Source organism: Micromesistius poutassou (genome assembly GCF_964030765.1).
Source record: "Micromesistius poutassou genome assembly, chromosome: 20".
In the NCBI taxonomy this organism is placed as follows: Eukaryota; Metazoa; Chordata; class Actinopteri; order Gadiformes; family Gadidae; genus Micromesistius; species Micromesistius poutassou.
Window position 1 is genome coordinate 5,613,632 of NC_140290.1, and position 10,828 is coordinate 5,624,459.

The 10,828-nt window shown below is 47.5% G+C and overlaps 1 protein-coding gene across 1 annotated transcript in view; it reads left to right on the forward strand.

Moving 5' to 3' along the window:
• LOC311365305 (RNA-binding motif, single-stranded-interacting protein 3-like) overlaps window positions 1-10,828 on the forward strand; it is a gene marked incomplete at its 5' end in the record, with an annotated part of 118,962 nt that overhangs the window by 83,212 nt on the left and 24,922 nt on the right. Inside the window, 2 exon segments of the mRNA XM_084484821.1 lie at window positions 3,170-3,276; window positions 9,974-10,017. Coding sequence (XP_084340947.1) covers window positions 3,170-3,276; window positions 9,974-10,017 — 151 coding nt within the window.

Sequence of the window (10,828 nt, forward strand, 5' to 3'; positions counted from 1 at the left end):
GTGGGTCATTTGCTTGTTTGTGAATAATTAGTAGCAGCTAGCTCACATATATTGTGCATATGGGTGTTTGTGCTGTTTGTTTGATTGCCTGTGTGTGTGTGTGTGTAAGCATGAACGCGTGTTGATGACATGATTACCTGTTCCCACGGAAACTCCCTTAAAACACAGCGAGCATGCATCCTGTCAGCGTTTTATGTTGTTGTTGACCTCTTTCAAACACTGTCTTCTCCCTGTCATTAGACATCATTATAAGACAGCAAAGTGCTGCATTTTTTTTATGTCTATTTTGCAAGAACTCACAACACAATGTCTGTATGTCCATGAGTGTTTGTGTGTGTATGTGTGCGTCCATGCGTGTGTGTGTGTGTGTAAATCAAGCCTATAGTGGTAGTGTGTGTTGGCAAGGGATCAGTGTGAGGCGGTTGTTTTGGGGTGTTGCATCCTGAACACATCGACGCAGGGGGAGCTGGGAGATGTAGTCACAAGCCAGACGTCAGTGTGCTTCTCGTCAGATTCCACACATTACTACCGACCAGCCAATCAGGAACCAGGAGTGGTAGAGTAGAGCTTTTTTTCTGTCCCTATCTATGTCTCTCTCTCTCTCTCTCTCTCTCTCTCTATCTCTCTCTCTCTCTCTCTCTCTCTCTCTCTCTCTCTCTCTCTCTCTCTCTCTCTCTCTCTTTCTCCCCCGCCCAGCTCTCTCTCTCCCCACATACACACACACTAATAGATACAGACACGACCCAGGGGACTCTGTGTACGTCCATTCGGTACTTTCAGAGGCCCCTTAGCTCTCCACGAGGGCCGGGGGAATCCATTAAAAGTATGAATGCATCATCAGAGACACTTCAAGTACACACTGTAGTAGGTTACATACATTCACCCATTCATCATTTGAATAGGCGTCACGGTCTGTGCCTGACCATGGCAAAACGCTCCCCAGGTGTGTGTGTTTATCCGAGCGTGCACGGTTGACTACCATTATGTGTGTGTGTGTGTGTGTGTGTGTGTGTGCTTCTTGTGTAGATTGGAAGATCCTTGTGCCGGTGTGGTTAAGTGCATGTTCACACAGCCATATGTGTGTGTGTGTGTGTGTGTGCGTGCTAGTGTGTATGCGTGTGCGTGTCTGTGTGACAACCTGCGATTGCCTGTAATGTATGTGTGCACAAATTGGGAAAGATTCAAGTGCGTGTGTGTGTGTGTGTGTGTGTGTGTGTGTGCGCGAGTGCACGTGTATAAAGCGAGGAGATGAAAGCCTGTAGTCCCCTCTCCTCCTCCCATGTCCTAGTCGGCCCGGCTTTTGTTTGACCACAGGCCGGGGGCGGGGCGCCGTCCCAGCATGCACCGGGGCGCTGTAATGCGAACGCGATGACAGGACGGCTGTCAGCCCCCTGCCCGACAAGCTGCAGCTGCTGCAGGTGTAAGGGGCGTGGCGCACGCCCCCACCCCACCCCCTCCTTCCCCTGTCCCCACCCGGTCTCTCTCTGTGCTCCTCCGCCAAGAATGGATGTTTGCTTCAGAAGGAGCTGGGATAGGGTGGGATGGAGCTGGGGTTGGGTGGGGTGGAAGGCCTATGGTGGAGTTTTTCACTCTGATCTTTGCTTTCCTTTCTTTATTCCACTCGCCTTCACCTCTCTTTGACTCTCTTTTTCTCTCTCTCCTATTCTCTCACTCTCTCTCGCTCTCTCTATCTTGCTATTGCTCTATCTCACTCTGCTGCTCACACACACACACACACACACACACACACACACACAGCCCATGCAGATAGTGATCTGGCTGACTCAGACCGAGGAGGGGTTGGTCACTGAAAGACCCCTGAGAGCCGTATTTTTTTTCTTGCGGTCCTTTCATCTGCTCGTCATTCTTCATTCTCTCTCGTTATCTCGCTCCATAGCTCACCTGGAGACAGAGTAGCCGAATGTGCCCTTTGAGAAGTTTTCTTAATATTTAAACCGGACCCATTTAAGTGACCTTTTTCTTGTCAATCACAAACCCAGGCCCAGACAGCCAAGATTAAAGGTAGCGCATCATAAAGACTATCATCACAGCTATTGTGTGTGTTGTTTTCCAGTTGGGCAAGGTTGCTAAAAACACCCATCTCTATCTTCAAATTTCACATATGATTACACTGCCCCTAGTGGCCACTAAGAATAGTATTCCTTTAATAACTAATCGAAAGCCCAGAGAGACCATGTTCTCTTATGTTTGTAAAAAAGTGGGGAAAAATTTTTTTGAACTAAAAACAAGGGGAGGGGGTTGTTAAATTAAAACACACGGGCATTATTCATTTTGGAGGAGTGTACGCCTACTCGAAATAAGCTTTGGCTGACACAGCGGGCCAGCATTTTACCGTCTCGGAGCTATTTACGAGAACGATTACTCTGATTATTATTTCAACAATGCCGCGCTATGCTCTTTCATTGGCTGCCAGCGTGGGCCTGTGCTGGGGGAACGGCCCCCGCCAACAGGAATGCTCTGGGAATCTCTCAAGGAGCTCCATCATAGGGGAGGCAAATCAAGAGAGGTGGGAGGAGGAAGAGATGGGGCAGAGAGTAGGAGGTGGGGAGGCGGGGGGGATAGGGTAGAGAAAAGGAGGAGGAGATGGGGTAGAGAGGAGGAGGTGTGGAGGCAGGGGGATGGGGAGAGGAAAAGTGTGTGGGAGGCAGAGAAAAGACAACAGACTTCAAAGCAGCTTCAATGTCCTTTTCCCTGTGAAGGGTCACTCACAACACCATGGTTGTTCTTCTTCGCTCTACGCTCCACTCCTGTCCTATTCTCTCCTCTCCTCTCCTCTCCTCTCCTTTCCTCTCCTTTATCTCTACTCCACTCCTCTGTTCTCATCTTCTCTCCTCTCCTGTCCTCTCCTCTCCACTCCTGTCCTCTACTTTCCTGTCCTCTTCTCTCTACTCCACTCCTCTCCACTCCTTTTACCTCTACTCTCCTCTCCTCTCTACTTCTCTCCTTTCTTCTTCTCTCCTCTCCTCTCTCCTTCCCTGCCCCCTTACCTTTAATCTCGTATTACTGCTCTCTCTCTGCCAGCCAACAGGCCACAACGGTGCACTTGCTCACAATTCTTCAGCTAATCGTCAGGTAATGACTCTCTCCCCATCACTCGGGCACTAACTCTCTCTACCACTCTCTCGCCCTCTCTCTCTCTCCCCCCCAGCCCCCAATGAGCCTTTGCTGTGCAAATTTGCTGACGGAGGGCAGAAGAAGCGGCAGAGCCAGAGCAAGTATCCCCAGAACGGACGGCCGTGGCACCGGGACGGCGAGGTAGGACGCAGTGCCATCTGCCCGCACACACACACACACACACACACACACACACACACACACACACACACACACACACACACAAACAGACACATACACACACAAACAGACACATACATACACAAGGACACACACATGCATACATACATACATATACACACGTACATGCACACATACATACACACACATGCAAACACGCACGTACGCACGCACAGGCACGCACACACACACACACACACACACACACACACACACACACACACAAACCGAAACAAACACTCATACATTCAAACACCCACACAAGCACACACATACATACACAGACACAGGCAAAGACACCGGCAATTACACTCACACCCATGCACACACGCACACACACTAACACACACACACACACACACACACACACACACACACACACATATATCCTCACCTTAAATGTCCCACGTCATATAGCATTACCGAGCTAGTGAGTCGCTCTGAGTACTTACTTCAAAGTACTCCCTAACAGGCAGATATGGTTTCCATTAACACTTATACAGCACGCGCACACACAGACACACGCACACACTAAATTCCAAATGTGGGTGGATGACTGCGTTCAACCCTTGATTCAGTTGAGGCTTGAATAACTCAACACATTTCAGAATTCAGGACAGCATTGTCAGATTTATCGTAGCGTCTCATAATAAGCACAATTACCAGCAACATTAGGGGCACTAACCAGCATTAATCAAGAACAACCAGACGCTCATCACACAAAGTGTCCACCCCCTGTTATTTTGAGGAAAATGACCTATGATGAAATCTTTGCCTCAATGCGCTGTTAACACACAGGCTCACACACACGCACACATGCTCTGTCTTTATGTAAATTACACCCCCCGCCCCCAGTACTAACACACACAACACAACTTAAAGACAAAGATCAAATAAAAAGAGGCCCATATCAATACCCATCTATATCTATATGTAGCTATCGATTGATATCTAATATATATGCATTGATCACGCCAGACCCTGTGGACGTATAGGCGCCGTCGGGTAAATTGCATCTCAAGGCAAACGCCTCGCTGAGCGCAGTGCGTGTTTCCCGCCATTCATCAAAACGCTGGGAACGCTGAAATGGGATACAGCAGCGGCCATGGCGCTAACATATTCATCAGCAACATGTTGAGACAAGGTTAAAGTCTGGGCTGGGAGGCGCGTAGCACAGCAGCGTTTTTTTTTTTCTCTTACGTGTAGAATCTATGGACTGCAGAGTGCAAGCAGGAATTCCACTCTCACACACACATGCACACACACACATACACACACCGACACAGACACACACACACACACACACACACACACACACAGCAGGCCTGACAGTTTTGCTGAAGAGGCAAGGTAAAGGAGACCATGAGCTGCCCTTGAGGCAACACGCAAACACTTTGTCTCCATAGCGATGGTCAGTGTATGTATGTGCATATTGTGGCAGACTGCAGGGAGTAGTGAGGGGGGGTGGTGATTGAGGGGAGATATGTTGGCAGCCTGCTGGCTCCACCCCCAAGCCATAAATGGACTTCCTCCTATTAACGAGACCAACCTTAGGATCATTAACCAGGAGTGCTGGATGGTTAAAAGGGAAGGGATAGGCTATGTATTGGTAAGAAGAGGGATGTCTGTGTGAGCCTCTGGGAAGAGTTAGCCGCTGAGAAGCTAACACTGTGTGAGATTGGAAAGTAAGAATAGGAGAACTTAATTGGACTACTGTGTACCGACCGCTTGTATTGAGAACCCTTCTGGAGCCGAACCCTGGACTGAACATTTTTGATTATGGATTATGGAACAAGTGGGTAAATAAACATTATGTTGAACCCCTGAACATTATATTGCTGTGTGTGTGTTTGTTCTTTGCGCCTTGACTTGGTGGCGTGGAAACCCCACACCCACAGGCCTGCTACAATATGTATATATATATATATATATATATATATATATATATATATATATATATATATATATATATATATGTGTGTGTGCGTGCGTGTGTGTGCCTGTCCGTCTCATGTTCAGCAGCCCTTGCACCTATAAACCAGTGGAGCGTGCTCCGCCTAAATCTCTCTCTTATATTCACATGGACGCATAGAGGATCACAAAGATACGAGTCAAGGAAGCACCGTACCAGATTATAGCTTTAAGCTAATTCCCATCTATAGCCGCTATGTGTATGGGCCTGTGTTTGCCTGTGCATAATACATATACTGTGTGTGTGTGTGTGTGTGTGGCCGGATAAGGGAAATGGGACGATAGTCATCCCATGTTGGTCTTCTTATCAGCCGAGAGGCCATTGTTCTCTACTGCCCCTGGTGGCGGCCAGACAAAGAGATCCACCGCATCCCTACATCCTAGTACCCTCCTCCAGCCCCCCTCAGCCTCATCTCTCCGTCTTTGCGTCTCCCCATCTCTCCATCTCTCCATCTCCCCATCTCCCCATATCCCCTTACCTCACATCCCTCACACTAACTCCCTGTCACTACCTCTCCCCTGCACCATTTCTCAGTGACTCCATCGCTCTTCCAGCATCTGTCCTATTATTCTACCTTCTCCTCTCCTTATACCTATTTTAAACGCAATCTCCCTTTTCTTGTGTTTTCTTTTTTTTCATGTTTTCTCCCTCCCTCAATCTTTGTCTCTTTCGTTTTTTTCGGGTGCAACACAAGAATAATGCGTCGCTCTGCCAAGACCCGCAGAGAGACAGATAGAGAGGTGTGGTTGTATGAGACGAGAGAGGGAGAGGCGTGGACAGACTCTGGTCACACTGAACACACACACACATGCACACACAGGTACATGCTTATAGTACATGAGATACACCCACCTAAACATATTATCGTGTGCATGACATGCACATGCATGGCCCTTTCGCCTTTGTGTATTTATGCATAAATGATCATGGTATGGGTGTGCAATGGCATTTATCAGATATCCTCTCTTTTAACACACACACACACACGTTTTAAAGTCACACAACTCAAGCACCCACTCCGGAGGGAAAGAAAAGAATACGCATCCGGCTCGCCACTCCACGTCAAAGCCTGACAGCTTGTGTGTGTGTGTGTGTGTGTGTGTGTGTGTGTGTGTGGATGTGTACTTGCGTGTGTGCGTGTGTGTAAAATTAGAAAACACATAATGGATAAAGTGCGTGTGTGTGTGTGTTTGTGTGTGTGCGCAACGCACCCGTCGACAGCAGATGGCTTAGGTTTCCAGTGCTTGTATAGAATTGCACAGGTGTCCTTACAGTAGCCTAATGGCCTTCTATCCTCGTACAACCTCCTTGGGATCTCAGTGTCTCACACACACACACAAACACACACGCAAACGCACATACATGCTCACTCATTCACACAGTGAACCGTACATGCACTCAAAGCAGAACTCCACTTCCACTGCAGGCAAGAGGAGCTATTTCTGTCCTTTGTTGGAGTCTATATCCATACTGTTCAGCTGTCACTAGTGAGGAAGTTGGTCACTATATGCCCTCAATCAAAGAGATGAATCAGACACACACAAACACACAAACACACACAGTTACACAGACACACACACACACACACACACACACACACACACACACAGGGGAGCATAGTGTAAGGTTCTTCTTAAATTTTTGGAGTGCATGCCATGCTGTATACAGATGAACACATTTAATAATAATACGTTTATTTTATTTAGTGCCTTTCTCACACTCAAGGTCGCTTACACATGCTAACGCACATACATGGATGGTTTATATATACACAATGCCCACAAGAAATCGCCACTGTACCAACACAAATGCACACACAGAAACATGCATTCAAAAAGTATCCTACTTGAACATGCAAGCCACGTTGAACACACACACACACACACACACACACAGATACACACACACATACACTAAGGGCTATGGGCTAAGGGCTAGTTCCTGTGCTGTCAGATCTGTGTTTCTGCCCAGACCCCTGGGTGCCACCCTGGTTGACTGATCCCCCCCGCCCCCTCCCTTCCCGCTCTCCCCCTATCTCCAGGGGGGCCCCTGGGCCACCACACACACACTATTCTCTTCACCAGAGAGCTCCCTGTCAGGCAGCGGCTGTCAGGGGTGGATGGATGGGAAGGAAAAGCTGAAGTGATAGGAAGGAAGAGAGGAGGGAAGGACGCAAGAGGAAAGGAAGAGAATGTAGGAAGCGTGCATGGTATGAAAACGCAAGGAAGGAATAAATCTGGAGGAAAAAAGGGAGGAAGGGAAGGAAGAAAAAAGGGAGGAAAAGCTGAAGACAGAAAAAGAGGAGGCTGGAGTTTGTGTGTGTGTGTGTGTGTGTGTGTGTGTGTGTGTGTGTGTGTGTGTGTGTGTATGTAGATGAAATCAGCCGTTCTCAGCAGTCCACGGGCAACAGAAAGCGGATTAGCCGTCCGGGGGGAGGAACCTTCAGGAATGAAGATGACTGATGGCCACGCACAGGCTCCTGTCCCCCGGCCAACAGGGCCTCCTCCCGTCACACACACACACACACACACACACACACACACACACAGACACACACAGACACGACGCACACACACACATGCACACACACACAAACAACTCGCACACGCAAACGTACACACATGCAAACGTACACACACACACACACACACACACACGTTCACACACACACTTATAAGCACACAAGCACGAATGCACAGGCACACACACATTACTCACACATAAATTGGAAGGCACAAGCATACACAAACAGGCACATATGCAAATGACAGACGCACAAACACGCATGCAAGATGCACACAGACACAAAAACATGCACAGTACAGGCACACACGCACACACACACACACACACACACACACACACACACACACACACACACACACACACACACCACAAAGGTAGACACAAATATAAACAACCAAACACTGCATGAACACACATTCTTAAATGATGCAGGCAAACAGACGCCAATGTACACACATACACACACACATACAAATCCTAACACATGCACAGACAAAGAGCTGGTGGTATACACCGTCTGGCGGCCCCTCTGAGGGGCACTTCCCCATTTCCCCTCATTCATAAAAAAATGACGCTACGTGACCAACATGGCAAGCAACGTCCTCAATACTAATCCACTTTGTCCTATCGACCGGCCGTCCATATTGGCTTGTCACTTTCCCATTGGAAAATTGGCTAATATCGCCTTTGACTTACACCTGGGCACGTAGATTTGTTTAGCCTGAATATATATAGGTTGATATATGTATTGATGTCTAAACTGTGGATGAAGTACGGGTGAACGTAAAACATCGCCCAAAGCACATCGTGTTGATGTATTCATCGCTTTACACATAGTTATTTTCAGCATTGAAACGGTTATTGTAATTGTATCGTAATTAGTAATTGTATAATAATACCTTTTTTAATGATAATACCAAATAATAATGCCAATTTCCTCTATTGCTTACTTCAGAATCAACAATAGCAAGCAATCATAAAATGTGTCATATAGATATAAATATATAAATAATAATACAAGTTCCTGCTCTAAATAAACATGAAATATGTGCACTGGCTTTTATTTGATTTAGAGTTGATAAGAAAATCAATGCGTGTTCATCAGGCGCTTACAGACCACATCAAATGCAAAAAAATATCAAATGAAATACCAACTCATAAAATATCAAATAAAAACAAACACGCAAAGCACGAACAATTGGCCACCATTGAGGGGCCGTGAACACTGTGGCCGCCTCGAGTGGTGAGGGGCTCCATTGTGGTGCGGAGCACTTGATCTCCCGTCCAACCAGAACATAGCTGCAGCGGCGGCGGGGGGGGGGGGGGGATCCGGGGGAAGAGCAGGGGTCAGGGCCCCAGTCCTGGTGGACGATGAGGGAATGCATTCATGTCTATTCCTGTCTATGAATGCAAGAGGGAGACGATGAGGCCATAGAGCTCTCTAGTCCACCCCTGGGAAACCCGGGATCCAGTACCGTGAGAGCAAGTACTGGCCCTAACCCTAACTCAGTGCTGAACGGTGGAGAGTACACCACTAAGTGCGACATGGTGGACCAAATGGTGGAGAATACACCGTGTAACGTTTAGTGTTTTGCACGACATTGTGGGTGTATTTTATATACACACTGTTAAACACACACTGGACATACACACTGTTAAATAATACAAATTGTATAGTTTTTCTTGTCGTATTGTACGGTAAATGGACTGCATATATTTAGAGCTTTTCAGACCTGTGGCCACTCAAAGAGCTTTACAATCTTTGCCTCACATTCACCCATTCATACACACACTCATACACACTCATACACACATTCATACCTACGGCAGTATGTATGAATGGCAGTGTCAGCCATGCAGGCCGACAGTTAGCTTGTTGGGAGCAGTCAGGGTTATCCGCCTTGCTCAGGGACGCCTCGACACTTGGATAGGAAGAGCTGGGATCTAACCAGCATCCTCCAAGTGTGCATCCGGTCTGCTCCACCTTCTTAGCCATTTTTGCGTTTTTGATGTTGTAGATAAAAAAATTAAAAAAATGAAACCAATGAAGTAGCAAACCTCTTTCTCTTCACTTGATTTGGATCTTCAACCTCCAAATATTTAAGTCATGAAACCTGATCTAACCTGAGTCTAACCGCCCTGTTGTGTTTTGTTTTGCAGACTGGCATGGCGCTTACGTATGACCCTGCTGCCATGCAGAATGGGTAAGACGTCTACTTCTACTGCAACTGCTGTCGATGCCAGAGTCACACATGTGGATTCAAATGACTTCTGCATTGTGTGACTTGTTGATACAATGATGGTTAGGTTGTTAATGATGATGAAGAGGCATGTGTGTGTGTGTGTGTGTGTGTGTGTGTGTGTGTGTGTGTGTGTGTGTGTGTGTGTGTGTGTGTGTGTGTGTGTGTGTGTGCCATGTGCGTGTGTGTGTGTGTGTGTGTGTTCATGTCACCATCTAAGTGGTCCTCAAGTGCTGAGACAGGAAGGGAAATGTTGGGAGACCCCATCCCCCTCTCTCTCACTCAATCATCTCTCTCTCTCTCTCTCTCTCTCTCTCTCGCTCTCTCTCTCTTTCTCTCTCTCTCTCTTATTTATTCCATCCCTCTTTCCCGGTGGCCCCTCCGTCGTTCCCCCTTTCCGGAAGCTTCTCTTCCTAACCCACTTATCTCATAATAGCTCCCAGTCAGTCACTCTGTACCAACACGTGCTGAATAGAATCACTCATCGCTCTGCTAGCCCCCCCCCCCCACACACACACACACACGCACGCACGCACACACACACACACACACACACACACACACACACACACACACACACACACACACACACACACCAACTCTCATCCTCTACCACTCTTTAACAAATAAAACACAGCCGATTGGCTTGTGCCGGGATTGTCGCTGCTAGCGCTGGGGTTACTGCTCAGCTAGGCTTAAAGCAGGGCTGTTAGAAGAAAGACAGAGCAAAGAAGCCTTAATAAAATGAAACAGAACCACAAAGGCCTTCGCGGAA